The 26,664-nt window shown below is 54.2% G+C and overlaps 2 protein-coding genes across 9 annotated transcripts in view; one reads left to right on the top strand and one right to left on the bottom strand.

The window, feature by feature from the left end:
* KANSL3 (KAT8 regulatory NSL complex subunit 3) overlaps positions 1 to 22,345 on the bottom strand; it is a 26,363-nt gene extending 4,018 nt beyond the window's left edge. For 5 of the 8 annotated variants that reach the window (XM_052806307.1, XM_052806308.1, XM_052806314.1 and 2 more), the window contains exons 1-20: positions 22,054 to 22,345; positions 20,342 to 20,512; positions 19,479 to 19,569; positions 18,980 to 19,165; positions 18,671 to 18,802; positions 18,234 to 18,350; positions 17,536 to 17,637; positions 17,321 to 17,392; positions 16,053 to 16,127; positions 14,982 to 15,139; positions 14,007 to 14,070; positions 13,275 to 13,475; positions 12,862 to 13,018; positions 11,420 to 11,497; positions 7,986 to 8,177; positions 6,179 to 6,263; positions 5,130 to 5,284; positions 4,535 to 4,647; positions 3,687 to 3,906; positions 3,318 to 3,451 (exon numbers count right to left, since the gene is read on the bottom strand). In XM_052806307.1, the coding sequence (XP_052662267.1) occupies positions 3,318 to 3,451; positions 3,687 to 3,906; positions 4,535 to 4,647; positions 5,130 to 5,284; positions 6,179 to 6,263; positions 7,986 to 8,177; positions 11,420 to 11,497; positions 12,862 to 13,018; positions 13,275 to 13,475; positions 14,007 to 14,070; positions 14,982 to 15,139; positions 16,053 to 16,127; positions 17,321 to 17,392; positions 17,536 to 17,637; positions 18,234 to 18,350; positions 18,671 to 18,802; positions 18,980 to 19,165; positions 19,479 to 19,569; positions 20,342 to 20,512; positions 22,054 to 22,220 (2,670 nt within the window). In that variant the 5' untranslated portion in view covers positions 22,221 to 22,345. The remainder of the gene's footprint in view (positions 1 to 3,317; positions 3,452 to 3,686; positions 3,907 to 4,534; positions 4,648 to 5,129; positions 5,285 to 6,178; positions 6,264 to 7,985; positions 8,178 to 11,419; positions 11,498 to 12,861; positions 13,019 to 13,274; positions 13,476 to 14,006; positions 14,071 to 14,981; positions 15,140 to 16,052; positions 16,128 to 17,320; positions 17,393 to 17,535; positions 17,638 to 18,233; positions 18,351 to 18,670; positions 18,803 to 18,979; positions 19,166 to 19,478; positions 19,570 to 20,341; positions 20,513 to 22,053) is intronic. The other 3 variants (XM_052806310.1, XM_052806309.1, XM_052806311.1) reach the window with 3 other exon arrangements.
* The window catches only part of FER1L5 (fer-1 like family member 5), a 17,187-nt gene continuing 12,820 nt past the window's right edge, over positions 22,298 to 26,664 (top strand). Inside the window, 14 exon segments of the mRNA XM_052805459.1 lie at positions 22,298 to 22,548; positions 24,040 to 24,529; positions 24,622 to 24,713; positions 24,796 to 24,904; positions 24,988 to 25,140; positions 25,219 to 25,347; positions 25,425 to 25,487; positions 25,573 to 25,623; positions 25,698 to 25,728; positions 25,813 to 25,928; positions 26,018 to 26,129; positions 26,214 to 26,311; positions 26,388 to 26,456; positions 26,583 to 26,626. Of these exon segments, the coding sequence (XP_052661419.1) occupies positions 22,298 to 22,548; positions 24,040 to 24,529; positions 24,622 to 24,713; positions 24,796 to 24,904; positions 24,988 to 25,140; positions 25,219 to 25,347; positions 25,425 to 25,487; positions 25,573 to 25,623; positions 25,698 to 25,728; positions 25,813 to 25,928; positions 26,018 to 26,129; positions 26,214 to 26,311; positions 26,388 to 26,456; positions 26,583 to 26,626 (1,808 nt within the window).

Raw genomic sequence — 26,664 nt, 5'->3', positions numbered from 1 at the left:
TGCCCATGCAGGTCACAGCCTGTTTTTCCACGCCCTGTGCAGCAATTTAACGGTGCTCTGTTTGCTATAACTAGTATTTCTGCCCCTGGGAGTTGAAAGGGTCAGACTTCAGGAAAAGAAAGTGTTCACTGCCTGCTTACAGCCCATCCACCACCAGCAGCCAGCTCTGGGCAGCAGCAAGGGCTGGAGTCAGAGTTCTCCTCATGCCATCTGAGGGAGATCCTTGCCCAAAGCTCAAACCACGACCTCAGTTTGCAGCTCTGGTCATTGCTACGTAAATCTTCGCACCACTAAGCAGAAAACAAAAGTGTGATCCAGCATTAGCATCACTCCATGCTTTATGGAGCTACTATCAGGATTTCACCACGCTGCAGGGGGGAACCCATACAAAAAGCCATGTTCAAACCACCGCGGAACAGTTTCTTGAAAAGAGAAGCTGAAGTCTGCTCGTATTTTCACTTTAAAGCCACGCAAACACTCTTGCTTCTTCTTACTCCGCTACTCACAGAAAGCATTAGCACCAAACTCCCCAGGGAGATTCCTCAGTCTTCTGTCTCCCATTTAATGCCCACGGGGGAAGGAAAAGAGTTACCCACTCAAACTGCATCTCAGCTGCTGCAGGCATCGCCCCAGCCCCCAGAGTTTAAAAATCACAGCGCACAGCCGATGCGTGGGCTTCACGCTTCCTGCACAGGCACAGCGGAGCCGTCAGCTGGAATTTCAAAGGGAACCCAACCGACAACAGCTTTGGCTACTGCTGAAAACACAAGAGTTTAAGCCCTAGGCGTTATCCCCCAAAGCCTTCTGTAAATTTGCTCTTTTACAGGAAGCCGGGCTGGATTACGTAATCCTATGCGCTAAAGGTACACACCAGCTGATGTCAAGGGCTATAATTAGTTACAAAAACATACAGCTCATTCCATTTCCTGTAAAAGCCAGCTTTCAGTTTGCTTTTGAAGCAACTCTCTCAGCCGGCCACACAATTAAGCCCTACCTTGAACACACAAGCTCAGCATTGTAGGTAAAAGTCCCAGCATGCGATCCAATATCCAGTTCCAAGTGCCACCACCTTAAAACATTAACCCGTACGTGAACCTGTTAACCCTGGAGTCGATCTGTACCAAGTTTCATTACGCTGCAGAGTTACTGTTCTGCTGGATATTTAGGGTCTCTCAAAGGTAACAAAAGACGTAAAGGAAAGCATGCCAGTTCTGATGGTTTATTAAACGGCCTCTGAAGAGCACAAAAACTGCCTCCAACATGGATGAAGAGTTTCAGACCTAAGAAAGCAACTCACCCGCTGCTTAGGTGGGATCTGCACGGAGTGTCACTAGCTCTGTGTTTCCGAGCTCTACCTTAGCCGGCTTTAAGCTCAGCTCTGCCAATGCTCACCGGCTCTGTTGCGTGAGCAAAGTGACAAAGAAACACAGAAAAGTCAAGGGAGGGAGGACGCGGATGACCCCGAATCTGAGCTTTAACCAGCAGCAAACCAGGACTCTGCGTAGAAACTACTGGCAATGGTGGATGCAATGCCAGCTCTAAAGCAGCGCAGGACAAATTAATGATTTATGGCTGCTGCTGTTAATACTTACCCAACTTCCATCCAAAGGCTTCACCCTTAAGACAATGCCTCCCTAAATATATCTCAGAGCTTCAGGCAACCTCAAACGTCTGCAGATAGCAGCAAGGAACAGAAGCACTCTCCCTGCTTCCACAATGCTGCCCACAATTTGAGCTACCCCAACAACAGGGACCAAAACTACAGAGCTTCATCTACAAAGCAAAGATTGCTCTGCCTCTCCTACACCAGCTTACCTGCCTGGGACCTGCATTAGTGCTATCAACAGTAGGAAAAATCACATGCAGGAGAAAGAAAAAAAACAAACCCTGCCAATCTGGAGTGATCTTGGCATCCTCAGCCTTCAGTGCCAACTTGTTAATCCCCATTGGGAACTGGAGCTTGATCCCCACTGGACGCTCCTCACTCATCTGACTGCCCAAGCTGCAGCATCTATCATTCTGGGAGCTCGTTGCTCTTTGAACTGCTTTCTCCCTGCAGACGCCTGCCTCAAATCATTACACTCAGCATCTGTTGGACAGTCAGTTATACTCTCAGTATATACTCAGGCAACCTGCAGCCCTTTTCCTGCAATGCCCCCTTTAGTCCCACAAGGCAGATCACAGGCCTGGGCTGCCTGTTTTCTCCTACATCTCCATGTCCAGGAAAGCATCTACAAGAAGAGACCCGAGTGTTGTACAGGACCAGAGCCGGGACCACGGGGAAGCCATCTGAGCTTAGGTCAACCTTGCTGATAGCACATCACAGCCAGCGCTGACCAAACATCCTGTGCAGGGAGTCAGAACCAACCTTTCCGCCGTCACATTTATGGATCCAGCTCAAAACTGACAGTGATTTAGGATGGAGCCCAAGGATACACCTGCAGTAAATTTACCCCTTTTGCTACCTCCAGGATTTGGGGTTGAGAGGTCCGTGTTACAGTACCCAAGACCACTACGTTCACAACAACAAACAACCCCTCTCTGACTTGGTACCTTGTGCTTTCTTCTCAACCACACCAAGACTTAACCTAGGAAGCAGGAAGGCAGCCAGGATCCTTGAGACAGTACCTGGCACACATTTACAGTCTGAATAGTAAGACCTTTTCCTACTGTCCATGATCCACCTCCAAAAGCAGATCTGTATCGAACCGATACAACCTTGGAGCACGCAGTCAGCACTTCATAAATTGGTTTCAACAGCATGGCAGTGAGAAAGAGCAGGAGTTGGGGACCTGCAGAAGGAAGTAGTACAGTATCCCCAACATCCACAGGGTCCAGCCTCACATCAGGGCATCTAATAGTCAGTGTTTTCAAGAGGAATACAGCTCTAGACAGCACAGTCAACCCACTCTCCTGCCTGAAGAGGCAGGGGATAGACACTCTACAAGCAGCTTTCCTCCTCCCACCAAAACCTGTTACTGCCAAGAAAGCCTGGAGCTTCAGTAACAATTCCCATGCTGACGTCAGCTTTCAAAGTCTAGCTGGAGATTCCCTCGGTGCAGTACTAGTGCGATATTGAGCACAATCGACCCTGCCACTAACAGACGCGAAGATGACCTGGGTCTTCTTAACCACCGCCTTGCGAGGCCCCTTTCTGTGCGGCCTCAGCAGAGCAACAAAGCTCATCACACCCAAGAGATTGTGACCAAGAACACTTTCCCCACGACAGCTGTATCTGCCCTTGACTATGATGGTCAGAAAAAGCTCAGAAGAGCATCAGCGAACACTTTCTCTACAGAGAAGATGCCAAAAATTACCTGAGGTGCCTGCGTCTGCATTGGCTGTTCCTCGAGCTGGGGCTGGACAGTCCCCATTGCAGCCTGGCTAAGCGTGGTCATGCGGCTGGGCTGCCCACGCAGCGTCACAGTAATGGTTGTCGGGGCCTTCAAGCCTAGAAAACACGTGAGCGAGACGTCCCTGAGACACAGGGACTGCAGAGGCCACGTTCACCAACCGGGGTGCATGTGAAGCCTCTTCCCATTAGAGGCAGCTGCTCAGAAATTACTAGCACACACAGCCGTCCATAGCTACATCTCAAAGGCAAAATAAGCTTTGGAAATGCCAGTCTTGGCATAATGGGGTGCTCCAGGTGCCTGCATCGCACGCCTGTCCCCCTTCTCCCTCACCTGCTGCCTGGTTGGAGATCTGAGCCAAGCCAGGGAGACTACTGGCCAGCTTTGCCAGTCCCCCATTTGTCAGCAGCTGGTGAATGGCCGTGGGCTTCCCGCTCGCTGAAGCTCCCAGAGACAAAGAGGTGGCAACCGGGATGGTGCGGACAATTGTGCCGGTGCCTGTGGTTATGGCACTCAGGTTCTGGATAGGTGCGGGCGTCTTCACAGCTGAGGTCTGGAAGGAGAAGCAGAAGCACTGAGTACCTGGAAGGAAAGGGGATGGCACGGCCTCTCCCCCATGCAGAGGCTAGAGGCCTTTAGAGGTCAGTGTTTCCACACTTCATTCTGGTGGCCACAAGCAGGTCTAAAAGCAAGTACACTTGTCCCTTCCAGTCTGCACATACTCATTTCAACTTGAAAGCCTGACTGGGAGAAACTGTGGCTCTGCTTCTAATGAAGTGACCCGTTCTGAAAGAGGTTGCCACAGACTGCGGGGATCGGGAGCGTTGCCTGAGAGGTCACAGGCGTGCGTTTTCCCAGAAGAACAAGAAGGAGAAAGATTGCTGATCCCCCCGCTCCGTCCATTCTCCAGCTTCTTCCCAGCATTTTCTAGGTGGCTGCCTAGAAACAACTTCTCACAGCCCTGCTTCCCAGACCTCATGCCACCTACAGGAACCCTTGGCACCCGGCACACTGCCAAGGCTTGGACGCATCATTTCAGCTGCAGTTCACACCCAGCATCCCTCATCTCTTCTGATCCTGGAGTAAACAGGGCCTGTCTAGGTTCCCTCCAACTCCTACTGCTTTATCCTCCCTACAGCTACCCTCCAGAGAGGGATCTCTGATGTTTGCAGGCTGCGTACCTGCACGGGCGGCCCAGCAGCAGCCACGCTGGCAGGGAGGGCTGATGACTTGGTCCCAATGTCCTGCAGGCTGAAGCTCAGCCCTTGCAGCAGGCTGCTGGCAGATGCTGCTCCTAAAAAAAACGTAAGGAATAAAGAAATCGGGCTTAGAGAATTCACCACCATGAGATTCCAGGTCTGTCATACACCAGATGTCTGCAAAACTGTTCTTTAAAAAGCAGTGTCCCAAGCAGCCTGCGTCGAGGTCGGCAGGGATCCTCCTAGCCACTCTACACAAACAGTCCAACACATTTCATTGCTGCAGCTACAAACAAGGTTAGCTGTGAAACCCAGGAGGCAGAAGGAGATCGGGTTTGGTATCTCAAGGCATCATTATATACAAATGACACAATTAACAGGTCACCTACTGCACCTTCAGCCTCGCTTTGTAGCATCCCACTGGATCTCTGTAGGCTCTGCAATAGCAAAGCACTACAAATGCTGCCTCAGCCAAACCCAAAGCAACCAGGGAATGCAAGAAAGAGGATCCACCAAATGATTTTGAACCTGGTTTACCTTTTACATTCACAACAGAGACATGGAGAGAGGCAGGTACCTTGGAGGGTACTGGCTGGCTGGGCCTGCATGCAGTGGGTGCTGCTGGCCACCAGCCTGCTCTGCAGGGCATGGAAAGCACTGGGTGCCGTGCTGCTGGGGATCACAGCAGACGGAGCAGGACTTGTGGAGGAGGTTTCTGCTGCCGAACTCAGCCTACAAAGCGAGCAGAAGAGAAAGACTCCAGTTAGCAATAAACTGCACGGGGCAACGAGATGGCTTTGACAGCGAGCTGTCACTGGCCTAACGCAACCAAGCAGGACTCCTGGAAGTGTAAGGCAGGGAGTTGATGAGCTACAAAAACCCAAAGCAAGAGAAGTTTCCCTGTGCCCACTGCGGCAGCTAGAACAAGGAGCACCTATGGCAAAATCCATGTACTTCCCAATTGGAAGTGAGCTTGTTATCATGTGTGCACCTACCTAAGTGCTGCAAGGGCTGCGTCACCCTACACAAAAGCAATCTACCTTGCAGTGACACATTTCCCACTTAAAACCTACTTTCTAAAACAGCTCTTCTTCCTCTCCCCTCCCAGGTCAGTCAGTCTGGTTCTCCAAAGCTTGGTTTGAATTAAAAGGGAAAACAGCAATACGAGATGTCAACATCAAATTGATTCCCCAACAGAAATCCCTACAGCCAGTTAATCAACTTCATGAGCCAATATTGAGGCTTCTTTCCCCTATCTTTGGGCAAAAATGCTTGACCACCAGAGGGAATGAAGGGAAGGATTAAAGACAACACTGAATTTCTGCCAAAGACACCACAGTCATTCAAAAGACAGAGATAAGCAAACTTGGATTTGGGAAGCCACATAGAAATATAGCCCAACAGCCACACCACCTTCTACTTTTGCCCATTTCTGCCATTCTCAGACCCAACTGCCAGTTGACAATAGTTTTCAGGAATCCAAGAGTCTCCTGCACTTCAGATAATTCCAGTCATAAGCAAGATACCAGAAAGTTCCACATGCAGAAATCACCTTCTGTTGCAGCGCTTCCCATCAGCAGCCTGTCAAAAATACCCACGGCTTATAAAAAACAAAGTCACACTCACTTCGGGGCAGTGAGCAGTCCTGACAGCTCCTTTGCGCCTGACACAGACTGGCCAACAGCCATGGGGACGGGCTTTCCAGCGACAACTGCAAAAGAAAAAGAAGAAACCTCACTCACTCTCCTCCACGAGTCTTTAGGGATTCCCTCTCTCACACAAGTACCCACAGACACAGCGCTGCGGGCCACGGGCTTATCCTGCTCACAAAGCATCTTCTCAAGGAAACCTCCACCGTAGCCATAAACATATACTCCAGGCACCGCGCTACGGGAGATCGGGAGTATCAAACAGAGCAGACTTGCGAATAAAAACAGTTGTGGAAGCATTACAACAGACAAGATTGAAGGAATCAGCTTCAAAATCTGTAAGCAGTGAAATCTCAGGCCCTCACCACCAAATGCAAATCTCTCTCCTAAATGTTATCTCCACTAATCACCTCCTCCTAGTCCATCATGGCACAGGTCTACCACCTCAACCGGTTAATTCAGATCTGGCTAGTCACTAGTGAGCAATTTTGTAAGCATTCTTTAGAGACACTTTACAAAATACACAGGGATGCGACGAGTCACAATATTTGTTTATTGCGGCGTTTTGGGATACAACTGCGTTTGTCTTGTGCATTCCTCCTGCTCACACACGGTAAGAGGGAATTCTTGTTTTGGTTCATGTTTACTTCTGCAATTCATTTCCTTTCTGTGAAAAGAAGTAAAGTTTGTAAAATTAAAAAAAAGATTCCAGAAACCAGAGATTTTCAAAGCTGCCAGCAGATAAACTGTAACCTTAAAAAGATGTGTATTTATTAGTTCATTTTCACAGTTCAAAACAACTATTAAATTAACTGAGAGATGCTTCCAAAGGAGCAGAACTATTTCTCAGCTTTGAAAACCTCTGATTTCCTATCAGAATGGAGACGCTGACCTTTCAGTCCTGCACTGCATCAAGCTAATGCTAATAACAAGTAACTGCTTTACATCTCTGGTGCTCTGCACTCTGACTTGAAGAAGACATATACACCAGCACTGCCAGCAATAAGGCAACATCCGTCAGGTACAAGGGTGACAGTAGCCAAAGCTTTTGGCCTCCCTTGCAAAGGCTCAAGGTGAAGAAGACCGAGCACATCACCTCTTCTTGGACTGTGGGGACCTCTGCAATGCATGTCACAGTGGGTTTTCCCAGCCACAGGGGCAGGAGAGGAGCCGGAATTTGTTTACATATGTATCAAGCACGTATTGTGCAGACTTCAGGCCCAAAGGGGATCAGCAGAGCGGGACACTTGGCTGAATCGTGAAGTCTGAGCGTACGAAGGTCTTCCAGAGGGAGGAACATCGCCGTAATCCCTAAAGCAGGAGCACGTTCCAGGTGAGAGCTTCGTGCAGGTGCTGCAGGAGCGGGCAGCAGAACTGGAGACGCATACGACCTACTTGGAGCAAGGGGTCCTCCACGGCCGGCATCCTACTTCCAGCAGCAGCTCAATGCCTCAGAGGAAGGTGTAAAATTTGCCTCGCAGCACACAAGGCTGCGGTCGAGTGTTTCGCTGGAGCGTGGAATCCCAACTGCTATGGAAAACAGAGGCTCCTGCCAAGCTCCTACGTGCTGTCAGCCCCCACGCTTTCCCGGCTATCCCCAATTCACTCACATCTTGAGCCTCTGTCTGTTTTCTGCAGCTAACTCCTCCAAAAATAATTAAAAAAAAAAAAAAAAAAAATCACAGCTCCCCTCCCCTCCCCATGCCGTGCCCCAGAGGAGTGGGTCTGGGCAGAGCCACGTCCCCGCTCTCTGGTTAAAAAGCAGCTATGCAATCGCAACTCACTTTCTGCCTGGGTGGTGAGGGGTGCTCCGTTCCCCACGCCAGCAGCATCTCCATGAGAGACAATGGTCACCTTGATTTTGGCTCGTTTGGAGGATTTGGTGCACTGGGTCGGGCTGGGGGTCTGATGCCTCTTCAGCTGCATACGCACATCATCTTTCTCAGCCCCTTCCGAGTGCTCTGAGGAGACTGGAACTAGGGGACACAGAAGTAGCTTTTTGAAAACTGATGGCCGATCCCTCGAGGTCAGTGCTGCTCCACTGTGCACACCAAGGTGCAGAGAAGGGACACATGCCCATGCACACTTCCACAGCTCCCTCCATGCCAGCCTTGCCCATCTCCCATGCACGAGGAACCCACGCTTCTCCTTTTCACCACCTACACTGACTTCTGTGTGCCCTAAGCTGCTGTCTTAGGGCCAGGACTTAGCTTCAGCTACTCTTACAGGCTAAAGCAGGACAGTATATGAAGTTTGTCTTGCCTCTGCAGCGAAGAAAAACGGATGCCTACAGCGATACCACATCTCCACATAAACCCTTTTCATTTCATAAGCGCAGCATAATCAATCCCAGCATCAGGGCCCTCCAACATCCCTAATTTCCAGGTTGAGGGGATGAGGGCGCAGAGACTTGCAGAGCTGGTGCAGGCGTGCTGCCAGTACTGGGATTAGAGCTCAGCTCCCTGCTCCTCCAACACACCAGCAAAGGTATTTGCATGCCTGTCGTTCGGCACATCCCTTCCAGTGCTCCTAACCGGCCCTCCAGGAGCTGGACGGAAGCGTACAGGTTTCTTAGAGGCACTAAGCGAAACAGCCATGAGCACAAAGGTGCTGCAGCAAAGCCAAGCCCCCACATACCCTACACTGCTTGGTACTAGGGGAGAAAAACCACAAGCTGAGATTTCTCTTCTACACCACCGACTCATTTTGCTGCCATGTCCTTGAGCCGTCACATCCGTTTCGTCCTGCCTAAAGCACAAGCTTGCCAGGGCTATCCGCAAAAGCACAGAGGACCCACGACAAGCACCTCTGGGCAGCCCAGGAACACAGTCACGCGCTGCCACATCTTGCCCGTCCATTCTCCACAAGTCTCCCACCGCTGGTGTACGATTGTCTGGCCCCAGCCTCAAATGCTGGTGGACTGGGTCGAAACGAGGGCGCAGATCTGCCTCCTGCTGTGGTGTTTGCAGTCTGGCAGCACTCAGAAATGCAGTCACTGCCATGCCCGAGTGCTGCCGTGATCTGCAGCAAGGGGCAAAGGCCTTCGCTCAAAGCTACAGAGAGCCCTCTCCACGGAGAGCTTCTGCAGACCGCTGCTGAGCCAGCTAACTCCCTCTTTACACATGGTCCTGGGCATCTAGGCTATGTATTCAACAGCCTAGAGGCCAAGATGTACATACCTTTTAATTTATAGGTATCTAGATATGAATATATTATATAAAAATCAATATAGATGTACACATGTATATATATGTATGTTATGTATACACTCCCTGCGTATAACACTACCTGCATACCTCTGAACTGTGGGTGTAGGAAAAGACTGCAGCCCAATCCCTAAACGTCAGGCGACTCCAAGTGTTTCGGGGCCACTCGGGTCCCCAAGACAAACGCCAAGCTTGCCGTGCTGCTATCGATGGCCAGACTTGCGTCTCGAGCGCATTAACTCGTGACACCCGTGCAACACCCCCGTGCCTCCCACCCACCTGCAAACATGCGTGGTCCAAATCACCGTCCAGAGAGACCTCATCAGGCGTGCACAGACTGCAGGCACCAAGCCCCCCCACCAAGTGCCACCAGCCAAGCAGGACAGTGAAACGGCACATGCACAGGCAGTGGCGTTAGATGCCCCTCAAAGCATCGGCGAGCAGCGACCCAACGTCCCTCTGCGTCCCCACGGCACGAGAGCGGAGCCTGCTTCTGCTCGCGCAGGGGCACGCACACCCCCGCCACGACAGGCTGGCTGTGTGTTCGGGAGGAGCACCCCGCTCCCAAAACAACAGCGAACGCTCCCAATGCGCGCACCCCAGCTTCCTACCTCGCAGCTCCGGCAGCCGAGCCAACACAGTTAAGGAGCCCAGAGATCTTAATCGGCTTTTAATCATATCAAAAGGCAGCCCAGGCTGGTGCCAGCCTCTCCACATCTCCCTACCAGCGGGGTAACATCCACTGTGGTTTCTCTTCCCAGCAGTCTCTGGGTGGAAGGACTCCGGATAAGTGCAGGGCCCCATGTGTGCTCCCAGGCTAACCTCATCGCACAGGGAAGAGCACAAAACAAGGCTCAAGGGAGAAAGAAACCTTTAAAACAACCAGCTCGGGCCAGTAATTGCCCCAGGAGCTTGTCACCACGGTTGTATACGTGCAGTTCAGACTGTATCTCATGTGTGTTCAGGACAAGCAGGGAGCCTGTATCTTAGGAGTCTCTACACTGCATGCCAAAATACCACCAGCTTCCCTGCATCCAGCGCTTGCCTCACTGAAGTAAAAGCACTGGCATTTGGGGTGTTGCAGAGAGGCAGTTCTCACCGACGTCAACTCTCTCGGCACCGTGGGGTCACCCGAACGGAGAACTGACACTGACAGCTGACGTGACGATACCGCAGCCTCCCAAAGCCTTGGATTTCAACTCTTCTTCCTCTCCTAATCCCAGATCCACACAATCACTGCCATTCGAGACAGCAAAACATGCCTTTCGATACGCTGTGGATCTCACCCCTCGATCCCTAACCCTCAGAGCACCGCACACACTGAGGTTCGCCTCTCTGTGCCCTCCAGCACCCAAGGCAAGCGACCACAGGACTAAAGACTGCTCACTTCCACGTGTCTCCTGGTCCAGACAGCATCCCTCTCCCAGGGCATCACCGTCTTCCCAAAGCCAACCCTCTCCCTGACCTCTCTGCTCTTCTCTAACTCTCTCTGGCCAAGAAATGCTGCTCCACATGTCTACATCTGCCCCTTCCAAATCACTTGGCAGCACCTTGTTTCTGCTCCCACCAAGAGCCCCTTTGCTGCTCCACATGTTCAGGATGCTCCACCAACACACGCAGTCTCCCAGGCTGGTGTCCACATCGCCTTCACAGCCCCAGCACAGGAAAGGGTTAAACTCACGATCATAAAAAGTCACCGCATTGTCCACAAAGTTTTAGTCCATAAGAGCAAACCGGCTGCCAGACTACATGGCTCGAAGAGCAGTATTTACCCACCTGAGCAGGGAAAGGGGAAGAGCTCAGGAAAAATTAATGCTCTCGGCTAGCAAATGGGCCATTTGCTTTAGCTTCAAATACAGCAATGAGAAAGCAAAAAGCAGGGGGACAAGGGGACACGTTGGGCCACATCCCCAAACCAATGCAAGGGAAGAGGAAGACGATGAAAGAAGGTAGCAGAGACAGAGAGAAGGAGGGAGACAGAGAGAGACAGCAAGAAGTGAGGAGATACTCACCAAAGAGACATGAAGAGGTGCCAGGAGGAAGAGCTTTCCTCACCAGCACGTTTTGTTTCAGAAAAGCAGCAAACTGAGCTGAAATGAATCAGAGAGAATTACAGTATCACAGCCCGGCTCTGGAGGGGGACAGGGAACTCCAGGGACACTACTGCGACCCACAGACAGAGACCTTGGAGCAGACAGGCAGGCAGAGAGCTCCAGCCACGACTCATCCAGCCACGGGGCACAACGGGGACAGACCGACCTCCTCTCTGGACGGCAGCAAAGCACATCCGACACTAGAAGGGGCATCATCCCAGCTTTCACAGAGAGCACATCCCAACAGCACGAGCCCTCTCCAGCCCCACAGCCATCGGGAAAAGGTCCGGCACCCAGGGAACGAGAGCAGGCTTGGCTGCGAGAGGCACGGCTAGCTTGACCAAGCAGTTGCACTGAGAAGCTGAGAGCAGCTGGGAGACGTCAGCCAGCACATCCCTGAACAGCTACAGCCACAAAACGCAGGCCAGAAGCCACACTGCAGCAGCGGTCCTGACAAAACAAGGCGGCCACGATACACCCCACTCCACAGACCCTCCTCCTGCCTCCCATGTGCTATCTAGAAACTTCCTCCTACAACTACAACAGCAAAGGAATAGATTTCTTTAGTCTGTGGTCTGAGAAGGGAAATCCAAGCTTCAACTTCCCCCTGCAGCCTACCCCTGAGTTATAGAAAGACTTTAGCAAATATAGAGGGTCACACTGTTGCAGGAGACAACAACAAGCCTATTCAGGTCTGTCTTGAGCAAAGAAATAAGGAGACAAGGGAGGATGGAGAACTATCTCCCCAAGTGCTCACTGATATTTGCCAGAAGGTATCATCATCAACAAAACCATTACCTACATTCACAGCGTTCACAATCAGACTGAAGCTGCACCGTAAGGTTTTTAATCAGCATCTAACAGGACAAAAAAACCCCACAGCTCAAGCTGGTGACCTATTCAGAGCAGGTTTTCCACTGCCATTTGATGCAAGATGACTCTGTAATTACCCAAGCCCCACTGTTTGTCACAATTCAATAGCCTCAATCATCTCCTGAGTACCTTCAGTCTCCCTCCCAAGCAGCCTTCAAATATATAAGACACCAGTCAAGGGGCTCACACTTGAAAAAGAATTAGAGTATGGTTACATGGCGATTTGGTCAGTCAGAGCAAGTGAAAATCCTTCCCACTTTGAACAGCAGCAAGGCTCCATAAGCTGCAGCAACACCATTTCCAACCTAACTTCAACCCTCCACAGGCTGCTGCCTTCAGATGACAGTGACGGGGGACCGAGCTGTAGAGAAAGCTGCCACGGGGAGCTTGGAATTCAAGACAGGACTCAGAAGACAAAAACCTATACACATCAGGACAGATAAAGACCAAAAATCCAGATGCTAAGAGGGAAAGTTGCAGGGCATTACCTTGTGCCTGCTTGTGTGTCAGGACAGTGTCCGTCCTCTGCACCTGCCTCTTCAGCAGCTGCGTGGTGCTGATCTGGCTGGGCTTCTGGATGGAGGACACGGCAGCCATTTTAGTCTTGGGGCTTGAAGTGGGGCTGCTGGAGACGCTGGATAAGTCCTGCTCAAAGAAAAGGAACACCTCTTACTCCCATGTCTCCCTAAGAGGCAGCTGTAACCCTGAGCGTAGCAGCACACTGGCATCCTTTTGCTGGAGCGGATCTACTTCTGAAGGTTCGTCAGCCCCACTGCAAACCATTAGTCCCTCCGTATCCTCTCACCTCCCTTTTCCAACACTAATCACATCTCCCACCACATATTTCAGTAGTACAAAAGCATCTCTTTACACATCAAAGTATCCCAGAGAGAGCTCCCACCTCCGAGCCCGAAGGCGAGGCGGGCACTTTGGCTGCCGGTGAGGCGGGCCTGCTGCTTCTTTCTGGCAGGTCAAACGACAGATCCCTCCTGGTCGAGTCGCGCGGCTTCTTCTTCTTCTCAGCATCCAGGTCACGGGGATCGGAGCCCGAGTGGCTCTCTGCTCGGGTGAGGACTCCAGTCAAGAAGTCAGCTATTTCATCCTAGTAAGAATGAAACAAATAATTAGACTAAGTGGTGTGCAGGTCTAAACAACTGATCTTCACAAAACAAAAGATCACTATCACTGATCTTGAAACAAAAGAAGAACTAAAGATTCCCAAAGGGACAAACAGATAAGGCTTTCTAGGTTTAATATTCTGCAAAAAGAAACCCTAAAACCTTACAGACAGACCTTGGCTTTCTCATTAAAGCTCATACTCCACTGATTTCTGACACATGGGAGAGAAACACGACGGTTTCTCCAATGCTCCCAAAAGTACTGCTTCCTTCCCCAGGCAGATGTACAGGACGACTCAGAAAACTGCTCTTTGTTTAAGGTGCGCTACCAGGAAGCTCACGTCTCTTCTCCTGAAAGGACACAGCCACTTCAAAATCCCACTCAGGAGATAGATTACCTTCAATCCAACCAATCCTGGCAGCAAGGTTATAACTTGTGGTCACTGAGACATTTCAGCAGAGATTTTTTTTTTTTTAACAGATATAAGGTGTAAAAGGAAGATTTCTGTGGTTACCTGGATGCACCTGTCCACCATACTCTGGGTCAGGCCTTCTGACTTCTTTTTGGCTTTGCTTATCCTATTAAAAAAAAAACAGATGGAAGTCAGCACCTTTGGTTTTCCACTTTCACACTCACGACATCGTTCTTCACCTGAGAGTAAGATTCAAGCGAGAGCAAGCTTGCTCCCTTACCCAGTTCGACACAGAGTAAGGCAAGAGCCAGCTCCATCAGCTCTCAACTCAAGAGCACCGTCTACTGGAAAAACGACATTCATCCCTCAGAAATGCTGAGACAAACTTCGATGGTGAGGAAAAAGGCCCAGCATTCCAAAGGATTTTGCAAAGCAAGTATGATGTTTCCTTCCCTTCAGAGCTCTGTCTTCAGACCCAGTATCGGAGTTTTATGTTTCTTTCTTTCCTCTCCTTTACTGATTATCCCTACTATGGATTTCTGACTTATATGATACTCCAATACCTTGTCTGTGCTGCTGGGCCCAGCAATAGCATCAGGCCAACCCTATTCTCATACACAACTTGCTCAGGTTTTTGATGCCAGTCATTCTAAACATGCACAAGTGTGACAGGAGAACAAGCTCCAGAGTTTACTGAAACCTTAAGAGCTTCTTGCTTCCTGCAAGGCTCTTACAGCCTTCCTTTACCGCAATTCTGTGCACAGCCTCCAAAAGCTACATATTCCAGAGCCAGGGGTGGCACGAAAAAGCAAATACTTGCTCTAGTGTCATACAACACCACACCCTGGATCTTTAACTTACCACTGGGAGAAACAATGCAGATTTATCACAGAAAACCAGCCCTCTATCAAACATACCAGGTTTTGAATAACAAAGCTGACCCTGATAGACTATTTTTATGCAGTTCCCATCTAGTTTCAGTACCACATTTGGGTTTTTTTTTTTTTTTTATACACAGCACACTCAGATCTTGTCCAGTATTCCTGGGAAGAGAGTATCCATCTCGCAGACCATTACCTGAGATTGTCATCTGCTCCTCCCACCACCACCATGCTGTTATCAGCTCGTATTTTCTCCCGGAAATCCTCCATCGCTTCAATGTTGCACTGCAGGGAATTCTGACCGATCACAAAGAGGACAGGGGTCTTCATCTCCAGGAGGGGGTCATCAACATCCTGCAAGAGCAAGGGGAACTGTAATCCAGAAAGACTGATCCAGGATGCAGAGTCTTTGGAAGCAAAAACCTTTCTGAATGAGATGAGGATTTCCAAAAAGGGAAGGCACGTGCCACAGCGGCAGACAGCGCTTCACGTGCAATCCCAGTACATACCAACTGCGTCCTGAGAGAAGTATAAATTGTGCAGTTCGTTTAAACATCTCATGAGAAAGACTGACTCAAAAGCTGAATGAGTACATAGTGCTATTACTCATTAACAGGTGAGACTGATGCCCGCCCCCTCAGAAAACCTATTTCACTGCATTTTCCTCCTTCCAAGCTTTTGCTGCACAAACCCAGGATAAGGCTGAATAAGCACCAACAGCAAAGCTTCCTGGGGTGAGCCCCTGATGGGATTTACACGATAGTACCAAGTCCTGAAGAAAACTCTGCTCGAGAGCTGCACCGTGCTCCAGCAAATGCCTTTTATACAGATTGCCACTACCCTCAGAATTAGCCATTTCATTAGCAAAACCGTAATCATTCCCAACCCACTCGCACACTGTGGTCAGCTAATAAAGGAGGAATTTGGGCTCCATATAAATCAACCCAAGTTGTCCTCTCTGGCACCAAATGACACAGTTAACAAGTGACCTGCACATAAGAACCCAGGAAGGAGCTGCAAAAACATGTCACAGCAGAGACAAACAAACAGAGGATTCTCACACCTGCTATTGCATCAAGAATCCTACTATGAATGCAACAGTCCTGCCTGCTGGGCACACCTCCAAATAAAAATCACACAGACATTCTCAAAAAAATCTTCCAACTATCACTGGACTTCTAAGCCCGATTCTATGAAACAATCTAGGGAGATTAAAAAAAAAAAAAGTACAGTTCATTAAATGGCTCCATCTCCCTTTGGTCCTTACCCCTCTGGGGCCATCCACTGTGAGCAGCGGGAATCCAAGGCACACAACTGCGGTGACATACTCCATCACTGAAACCTGGACAGAAAAAGCAACAGTCAGCATCGTAACAGCCAAGTGCATCGAGGTTGCAAAGGCGCTTTGCCAGGCTCCTGCCGGGCACAGAAATATCTTCCATATTTAGACCTTGCTTTGTTGATTAAAAGAGTGGGGAAAAAATACTGAAAGACTGTATTGGGTTTGTGTGACAAGGTTTTGGTAGCAGGAGGGGCTACGAGGGCGGCTTCTGTGAGAAGCTGCTAGAAGCTTCCCCCGTGTCCGACAGAGCCAATGCCGGAGCAGAGATTCCCCTGCAGCCCGTGGAGAAGACCACGGTGAGGCAGGCTGTCCCCCTGCAGCCCAGGGAGGTCCACGGTGGAGCAGATATCCACCTGCAGCCCAGGGAGAGAGGAGCCCATGCCGGAGCAGGGGGATGCCCGGAAGAGGCTGTGACCCCGTGGGAAGCCCGCGCTGGAGCAGGCTCCTGGCAGGACCTGCGGATCCATGGGGAGAGGAGCCCACACTGGAGCAGGTTTGCTGGAAGGGCTTGGGACCCCGTGGGGGGAGCCTGTGGGAAGGACTCATGTTGGAGAAGTTTGTGGAGAACTGTCTCCTGTGGGAGGGACCCCACACCAGAGCAGGGGAAGAGTGTGAGGAGTCCTGCCCCTGAGGAGGAAGGAGCGGCAGAGACAACGTGTGATGAACTGACTGCAACCCCCATTCCCCATCCCCCTGCGCTGCTGGCGGGGAGGATGTAGAGAATTCGGGAGTGAAGCTGTGCCCAGGAAGAAGGGAGGGACGGGGGCAAGGTGTTTTAAGATTTGGTTTTATTTCTCATTACCCTACTCCAGTTTGATTGGTAATAAATTAATTTTCCCCAAGTCGAGTCTGTTTTGCCCATGATGATAATTAGTGAGTGATCTCTCCCTGTCCTTATCTCGACCCACAAGCCTTTCATTTTATTTTCTCTCCCCTGCCCAGCTGAGGAGGGGGAATGATAGAGCAGCTTTGGTGGGCACCTGGCACCCAGCCAGGGTCAACCCGCCACAATGACTCAAATGGCTTATGCCCCCACAACCAGAGAGAACGTCTGTCTCAAAGCCAGCTGTTGGAAAGAGAAAAGGGACAAAAACAACCCCAGCAGAGTCTAAACACAACACTAATTCAAATCTAACGCTCAACTGAAGGTGTTAAGTGGGTTCTGTGAGGATGCAAAGGAATCGGGTACTTACGTGACAGGCCACCAAGGCACCCGTGTTCCACCCGATCAGGATGATCGGCTTGTGAGAAAAGTGGTTGTGAATCTATGGGAGAAAAAAAAGACATGGATGGAGAAGAGGGACAGAGAATGGGACAATGCACTGGGGTGGCACAGCACCTACAGGCAAGGCGAATAGTTTAAAGGGAGCAGCAAAGGCTCCCCGATACACTCGTCGCTCTTACCTACCTCTGCCACTTTGCCCCTCACCGCCCCAATCATGTGTTCAAGACACTGCAACACTCCCACCCCACTGCCATTGTTCAACAGGTGGGTGGCGATGGGAATCACCTGTGGTTTGAAATGAAAGATCAATAAATAACAAAGGCATTATTGGGGACAACAGGTACCGACAACAATAAGCACAGACTGGAACCCAGTTTATGCATGAACTTGTGCTTTCTCTCTCCTTCTTTCTCCCAGGATTCACTTCCGACTACTAAGAACAGAGGAAATAGAGAATTCCCCACAGAGACAACCTCTGCTATTCACCTTGCTCCTATACACCCAGTGTATCTACCACATTAGGAGGTGCGTGAGCAGCTCTGTATCCAGGCAGAGGACTAAGGTGACCTATAGTCCCTCTCCTCCAACCTCTTCCTACTGGAAGACTGATCAATCCTTAATAACAGTAACAATACAATCTAAACTGCTGAAGATGGATGGCTTTTGTCGGCAAGAGACCCCAAATGCATCAGATTTGGGCAACTTCACTCCCTGCGCAGTGTCTCAAATGCTAAACACCGCAGGTGGCGGAAGCCAGCCTCTGCTTTCAGCAGAGGCGAGTATTTTGGTGCACCAAAGGCTTATAAAAACAAGCTCGGCAGCTGCAGCCTAGCACAGCTGCTAGTTTGAACTTCCCTCCTCTCAAAACTAACCATACGAACCTTTCCCAAGCAGGAAAGCTGCGACTGCCAGAATCGGTGCCGTCGAGAAGTGGGGAACATGGAGTTGGAGGGTCCAGAGGAAGCAATCAGGATGAGGGGGGAACCAGGCAATTTGCTCTACGAAGTTCAACAGAGACACATAAGGGAAAGCAACTTCCCTGCCCGAGACCTCGCTGCCCAGCCTGGCCTGCACAACAAAGCAGGAGGGATCTTGCATAGCGCATTAACTGATCACATTTTCCCCAGTCAAAGCTACCTCAGGATAGTATGGGGGGAATGTGTCCAACAGAAGGAGTCCCCCTCACTGAGCAAGTCTAAAGCAGGAGGAAAAGAGCCCGGGAACAGAGGCAGAAGGAAAAGGACAGCAGAAGGATGGGAAGAATAAAACTGATGTGAGACCTGTCTCTTGCTCCCTGCAAGCTCCAAGGGGTACTCACTGGTTTATTATGCGACAAGACACCCACTGCTGGGTCCCAAGGTCTCTTCAGAAGCAGAGACAGAGCCTCAGCACCTGCGGCCCCCGTCTTCGCGGTAGAGGAGAGCAGCATCCTGTCGATCAGTGTGGGGATCTGAAACCAGAGGCCAGAAAGGACTGAGAAAACGCACACGTTCTTTTCAAGGGGCTTTTAAGCATCATCCCTGCCACTCCAAACAAAAAGGATAAAGACCCTATCAGCTTCCTTTAACGAGCTTTACAAAAGGAGAACATTGTAAGTGATAACAAAGCCTTTCACTGCTTTTATCACCTTTCCTTTAAGCGTTTGCAGAGCATCCAAGTAAGCTGCCAGCACTGGCAAACTGAGTGTTTCCACCAGCGTTGTGTGAAGCCACTGGATCAGTTTGGTGTCCCAGTTGACACTAGCCAGAGCTTGGCGGACCCTCCGAGCACATTTGTCCACTGCTATCCTCCTCAGGACTGGCTCATTACAAGCCTAAAAACCAGGAAATTAAAAAGAAACACAGTTAAGGGAAAAATCAAGTGTGCCACATGCATCCCAAATCACAGGGAAGTATTGGCTTGGGCAACCCAAAATCCTCTAGCAGCAAGCAAAGACCAACATCCTCACAGCGAGGACAAAATCATGCCTCAAAGAAGCCCAGAGCTGCTTGTTTCTTAAGACTACACAACCCAAAGGCCAAAACTTTCATCCTGACTCAATCGAGCTTTGCTAGGAACGACTGATAAAAAACGCAAAGGCAGCGATTCTGCTGTGAAGTGAAACAGGGGATAGTAAAAGACCTTACCCCTTCGTTAGCCAAGCGAGCCAGCCTGTCAGACTGCAGCGCTTTGTGAATCTTATTAAACAGCTTGTTCTGGGCCATCGTCCAACCCGTCCTGTTGAGAAAACCAGAGAGGTAACACAGGTCACTGTTGCACAGACATCCAGGTCCTGCAAGCTGCTGCCCGTTCCCAAAAGCAGTCGGCAGCACAGCTGGGCATCGGCTGCGATCGCAGCCTGAAGAACCGATTTAGTGCTATGGACAAAGTGAGTTTCACTACCGAGGATTTAATTAGCAGGATGGCTCAATAAAACCCCCTAGTTTTTAAACGTCACTAGGGCACGTCAGCAAACATCCAAGCATCAGAAAGACAAGAGTAACAACGGCACAAGCAATAAACAAGATCAAAATAAACACTCCTTCTAGCATAGGTCATCACCACATTTCTCAAACTGTCCAGAAAAAAAAAACCCCAGAAACATTCCTCGTAACATCAAGACTGCAAACTGGCTTGACTACAGTTCCAGTTTTTAATAGGGTGGAATTTACGCATATCCTCATTTTCAATTTTTGACACTGGAACATGGCTGAATTGAGGATCTACGTGTAACCTAACAACTCACTGTCCCAGCCTCCTCCAAACAGAGGAGATGGCTTCACATGAAGCATGCGAGAGAGGTTCAACAGCTAGGCCAGCCTCTACCATTAAATCCCACAGCTTTCACAGCAGGCAGACAAGGAATGTGGGACACAAGAATTCATTTTCTTTGAACATTATTCAGTTCAGGAACATAGCTGCGTATCAAGTCACACTAAAAAAAACCCACACCGTGCAACGGGTGACCGTTTAACGCCCGAATTTCTTTTCTCTGCTGTCCCCGCGCTACCTGTTGACATGTTCCTCCCAGTCGTCCGGCGGCGGAGGGGCGTCAGCATCCGTGCGAGCAAACATCACGTGGCGCTCGCACTCGTTCATCACGCTGCGCGCCTTCTGGTTATCATAGAGCGGCACGGGCGTGGGCGTCACCGTCTCGACATCGATGGGGATATCTGCTTCACTGTCAGGAATAATTACACTTTAGAGAAGGGGATCGCTCACGTTGGGGGTCTGCCGTGCTTTACAACAAAAAGTCCAATGAGTTTCATAACCGGGTATCTTGTTATTCCCGGTCCGAGCCCAGGCAGCCCCCTGAACCCCAAGACCAAGCCCCTGAGCTGCGACCCTGAGCGCACTCCTATCTCTGACCCCAAACTCACCCGTGACCCCGGGCCCAGCCCCACACCCTGACCCTAAAACAAACCGTTGAGGTCCAGCCGCAACCCCCCTTCCTGCCGCGACACCAAGGCCGTGAAACCAGCCCCGAGCCCATCCCCAAGCTGCGGAGCTGAGACCCCCAACTCAGCCCCCACACCTTCCCACAGCCCACACTGCTCCCCACAGATCCCAAAACCTGCTCTAGTCTCCCCAGCCCACGCTCTCCTCCCACCACCACACCAGTTCCACAGGATGCCCCCTGCCCCACAGGCCCCCCCACTCTTCCCTCTCAGGCCCCCCAGCCCCACAAGACTTCCCCCAGTTCTACAGACCCCCCACTTTACCCCAACAGGCCCCTCAGGACCCCCTCCAGTCCTCACACAGGCCCCCTCACCCAACAGGTGTCCCCCCCCCCGATCCCACAGGCCCCCCCAGGACCTCTCCCACCTCCCACATAGGCCCTTCAGCCCCACAGGACACCCCCACACACCCCACACTCTCCCCTCACAGACCCCCCAGCCCCTAACAGCCCCTGCCCCACAGGCCCCTCAGAATCCCCCCCCAGCCCCCACATAGACCCCTCAGCCCCATAGAACCCCCCCTGCCCCACACTCTCCCCTCACAGACCCCCCAGCCCCACAGTATCACCTCACAGACCCCCTCTCCGCCCCACAGGCCCCCCAGGACCTCTCTCAGCCCCCACACAGACCCCTCAGCCCCACAGAACCCCCCCTTGCCCCACACTCTCCCCTCACAGAGCCCCCAGCCCCACAGTATCACCTCACAGCCCCCCCTCCCCTACCCCAGAGGCCCCTCAGGATCCCCCAAGCTCTCATACTAGACCCCCTCACCCAACAAGTGTCCCCCCCCATCCCACAGGTCCCTCAGCACCTCTCAGCCCCACAGAACACCCCCTGCCCCACACTCTCCCCTCACAGATCCCCCTGCCCCACAGTATCACCTCACAGACCCCCTCCCCCGCCCCACAGGCCCCTCAGCACCTCTCCCAGCCCCCACACAGACCCCTCAGCCCCACAGAACCCCCCCTGCCCCACACTCTCCCCTCACAGACCCCCCAGCCCCACAGTACCACCTCACAGACCCCTCAGCACCTCTCCCAGCCCCCACACAGACCCCTCAGCCCCACAGAACCCCCCCCTGCCCCACACTCTCCCCTCACAGACCCCCCAGCCCCACAGTACCACCTCACGGACCCCCTCCCCGCCCCACAGGATCCCTCCCACTCCCACAAAGGCCCCTCAGCCCCACAGCTGCCCCCCCCCCCAGCCCCCAGGCAGGCCTCGCAGCCCCCCGCTCCCCCCAGAACCCCCTCCCCGGGCTCACAGGCCGGTGCCGGGCTGCCGCCGCGGGGTGAGGAAGAGCATGCGGGTGGGACGAGCGGCGCTGGCGTCGGGGTGGGCGCTCCAGGGTTTGGCGTAGCTGTGGTCCAGGCACACCAGGTCCAGCTCCCGCTCGTGCACCGACAGCTGCAGTAGCAACGACGTCCCCATCCTCCGCGCCGACCACTGCAGTTCTCGGTCGCGATCGCGCTCCCGGTCGCGATCGCGGTCCCCCCCCGCGCTGCGACATGGCCCTACCGCTCCCCGCGGCGCATCCCGCCCCGCACGGCCCGCCGCCCCGCCGCGCCGCGCATGCGCCGGCCACGCCCCCACCCGCGGGGGGGCGCGGCCGGCGCATGCGCGGCGCGGCGGCGGGTAAAGCGCGGAGGCTGGATTTGAGAGGAGCGGAGCGGGGCGGGATCAAAGGGCGGAGAGCGGAACGCGGAGCGGAGTGTGTGGGCTGGGCGGGGGGGACGCGCGGGGACACGGGGATACGGGGGTGCGGTGAGGTGGGGATGTATGGACGTGGGGACATCGGGACACGGGGACGTGGGGGTGTATGGACATGGGGACACGGGGACATGGGGGTGCAGTGACATGGGGATATGTGGACATGGGGACATGGGGACACAGGGACATGGGGATGTGGTGACATGGGAATATATGGACATGGGGACACGGGGACATGGGGGTGCAGTGACATGGGGACACAGGGACATGGGAATATATGGACATGGGGACACGGGGACATGGGGACATGGGGGTGCAGTGACATGGGGACACAGGGACATGGGGATGTGGTGACATGGGAATATATGGACACGGGGACACGGGGACATGGGGGTGCAGGGACATGGGGATATGTGGACATGGGGACACGGGGACATGGGGATGTGGTGACATGGGAATATATGGACATGGGGACATGGGGACATGGGGACATGGGGGTGCAGTGACATGGGGACACAGGGACATGGGGATGTGGTGACATGGGAATATATGGACATGGGGACACGGGGACATCGGGACATGGGGACACAGGGACATGGGGATGTTTGGACATGGGGATGCGGGGACATTGGGACATGGGGACACAGGGACATGGGGATGTATGGACATGGGGACGCGGGGACATCGGGACACAGGGACATGGGGATGCGGTGACATGGGGATATATGGACATGGGGACATAGGGACGCAGGGATATAGGGATGCGGTGACATGGGAATATATATGGACATGGGGACACGGGGACATGGGGGTGCAGTGACATGGGGATGCGGTGACATGGGGATATATGGACATGGGCCCCCGGCAGTGACATGGGGACATGTGGACACAGGGGCATGTGGATGTGGGGATGCAGTGACATGGGGACACATGGACACGCAGACGTGTGGACATGGGGACATAGTGACATGGAGACACAGGGACACACAGACATGGAGAAACAGTGATGTGGGGACACATGGACGTGGGGACATAGAGATGCACGGACATGGGGACGTAGTGGCATGGGGACGCAAGGACACACAGATATGGGGGTACAGTGATGTGGGGATACGGGGACACATGGGCATGGGGACAAGTGATGGGGGCATGGGGGCGTGCGGACATGGGGACACAGTGACATGGGGACAAGGGGACACGCGACCAGGGGGACACACGGACATTGTGACAAATGGGTATGGGTACACACCGACATGGGGACGCGGTGACACGGGGACCCATGAGCACAGTGCCACAGGTACAAGCAGACCCAGGGACACATGGGCATGGGGACACAGGGACAGCGTGACACGCAGACACGGGTGCACGTGAACGTGGGTACCTGCAGACACGGTGACACGGGTGCTCACAGACATGGCCACACAGTGACATGGGGACACGGGGACGCAGGGACATAGCACTTGGTGACAGGTGACACCCGCCAAGCCAAGCCAACAGCAGCATCCCTGTCCCTGTTGTCATGCCCCCCCCCCCCCCCCAGTGCCATTCTGGAACGCGTCCCAGCGCCGCGGTGGCAGCGCCTCGGTGACAGCACCCGGCGGCTCAGGGATGTGGCCATGCTGCGGCTGCTGGTGGCCAGTGCCCACATCCCCGGGGCCACCGGCTCCGGTCCCGGTGTGCACGTGTCTGCCCGCTTCAGAGGTACCGCTGGGTACAAGGAAGGGGGGGGACACACACACCGCGGTGGCCGTCCCCGTGGGACGGGATGGCGTCGGCCATCGCCACGCGATGGGATGGCATCGGCCATCCTGGTGTACCGGGGCGGCATCCTCGTGGGACGGGATGGTGCCGGCCACGCTTGGGGACAGCGCTGGCCGTCCCCACGCGTGGGGACAGTGCCAGCCTTCCCCTTGCACCCCGACGTCCCCACCCTGACGTGCCACCGCCATCCCTCCCGTCCCCCCCCCCCCCCAGGCGTCCCCAGGAGCACCCGGGTGGTGCCGGAGGAGCGCAGCCCCACTTGGAATGAGGTGAGGTGACCCCAGGGTGGCCTGCGGTGGCATGGGGACACTTGGGCCACCCCACTGACCCCTTGTCACCTCTCCCCCCCCCCCCCCCCAAGACGCTGGCATGGCCACTGGGCACGCGTCCCCTGCACCCCACGGCCAGCCTGACCCTGCGCCTCCGGCACTGGGGCCAGCCGGCACCCCGGGGGTGAGTAGCGCCCATGGGTGGGCACCCTGGGGGGACCCCCCCGCAGTGTGGCCACCCTCACTGTGTCCCCCTGTCCCCGCAGGGACCTGGGTGCCACCACAGTGTCACTGGACCGGTTGGTGGCCAACCCCGGGCTGCCACTGGCCCTCAGCCACGTCCCGCTGCTGGACCCGCGGGGACAGCCCACGGGGGTGAGCACCCACCCATGCACCCACCCAGCAGCACCCTAGGGTGCCGCCGGGCACGGTCTGGGGTGCCACCCATCCGTTCGCAGTGCACCGTCACCCTCCGCTGCTCCTACGTCCCCCGTGGCACGGCCGGGGACGCCGCGGTCCCCCTGCAAGGACCGGTGCCACCGCCGGCGGTGTCACCGGCGACAGCCCCCCGCCCCGGCAAGCCCCCGGCAGGGAGGAAAGAGGATTTCCAGGTATGGCACCCACGGGTACGGTGGGACCCGGGGGCGATGTCCCATCCGGCGGCCACCACGTCACCGCCTGTCCCGTAGGTACGGGTGAGGATCATCGAAGGCCACCAGCTCCAGGGCAATGACATCAAGCCGGTGGTGACGGTCCTCATCGGCCAGCACCGCTTCAGGACCAGGATCCGAGTGGGGAACAATCCCTACTACAACGAGGTGACGCCGGGGAGGGGACACGGGGATCCGCCGGTGTCCCCTCACCCCGCCCTCACCCCCTTTTGCCCATTTTCTAGGTGTTTTGCCAAAATTTCCACCGGACGCCCGCCCAGCTGGCGGCGGAACCCATCCGCATCCAGGTCGGGGAGGGGATCGGTGGCACTGGTGGGGACGGGGACAGCGGGGTGGCCACCGACGCTGCGTGTCCCCCCCCCCAAATCACAGGTGCTGGACTCACGGGCCACCCGCGCCGAAGCCGTCATCGGCGTCTTCCAGGTGAGGACGGTGGCTCGGGAACGGGGCGTCACGCCGCGGTTCGGCCGCTCTCACCCCCTCTGCCATCCCCGCAGCTGGACGTCGGCACCGTCTACCGCGCACCGGGTAGGCGAGAGGGTTGGGGTGACGCCGCGGTGACGCCGGGCTGACAGCGGGGGTGACCATGCCGGGGGTCTCCCACCGTGCCAGGACGCAGCTTGAGCTGGAAGTGGCTGAGCCTGCAGCATCCGAATCGCCCCGACGCCGGGTCCCGGGGGTACCTCCGCGTCAGCCTGGCCGTCCTTCGCGCCGGCGAGCCGGTGCCGGTGAGCCCCCCGCCACCTTCCCCAGCCACCCCCCAAAAAAATATTCCCTTGGGGGGCGTCGGTCCCCATTTTTCCATGCGCCCCATAAGGAGCAGGAGGAGCCGGCGCGGGACGAGGACGTAGAGGCCAACCTGCTGCGGCCACCGCCGTGTGCCGCCACGCTCCAGCTCCGCGTCTACCGCGCCGAGGACCTGCCGCAGGGTGGGCACCGGGGTGGGTTTTGGGGGCGGGGGGGTTGGATCTGGGGGAGCCCCCCCTGCCCACCTCTCCCCATCCCCGGTGCAGCAGAACCGGCTCGGCAATGCCTTCCCTCGGTGCTACCGGCTGGTGGCAAGATGGGCTTCGTGGCGGCGGCGGTGCGGGTCACCTTCGCCGGCAGGACGGTGGGTGCCGGGCAGGGGACGGGGCGGGGGGGCCAGATCCTGCTCGGGGGGGGGCTCATGGCTGTGCCCGATGCAGCTCTGCACCCGGGTGATGCCCCCCGATGCCAACCCAACGTGGAACGAGGTCTTCTTCTTCCCTCTGCGGGTGAGGTGACCCCCCTTCCCAGTCCCGGCACTCATCCTGCACCCCCCCCCCAAAGCAGGGTTACCCCAAGAAAGGGGGTGCACCCCCATTTCAACACCACACACCCCTGTAATTTTCTCTCCACAGCTGCCCCCCATCTGTGATGAGATCCAGCTGGCCATCCTCAGCGGGTAAGTGGGGGGACACCCCCCCGGTTTTGGGGCACCCT

Source organism: Harpia harpyja, chromosome 13 (genome assembly GCF_026419915.1).
Source record: "Harpia harpyja isolate bHarHar1 chromosome 13, bHarHar1 primary haplotype, whole genome shotgun sequence".
Classification (NCBI taxonomy): domain Eukaryota; kingdom Metazoa; phylum Chordata; class Aves; order Accipitriformes; family Accipitridae; genus Harpia; species Harpia harpyja.
This window is presented reverse-complemented; position numbering and strand designations above follow the sequence as displayed.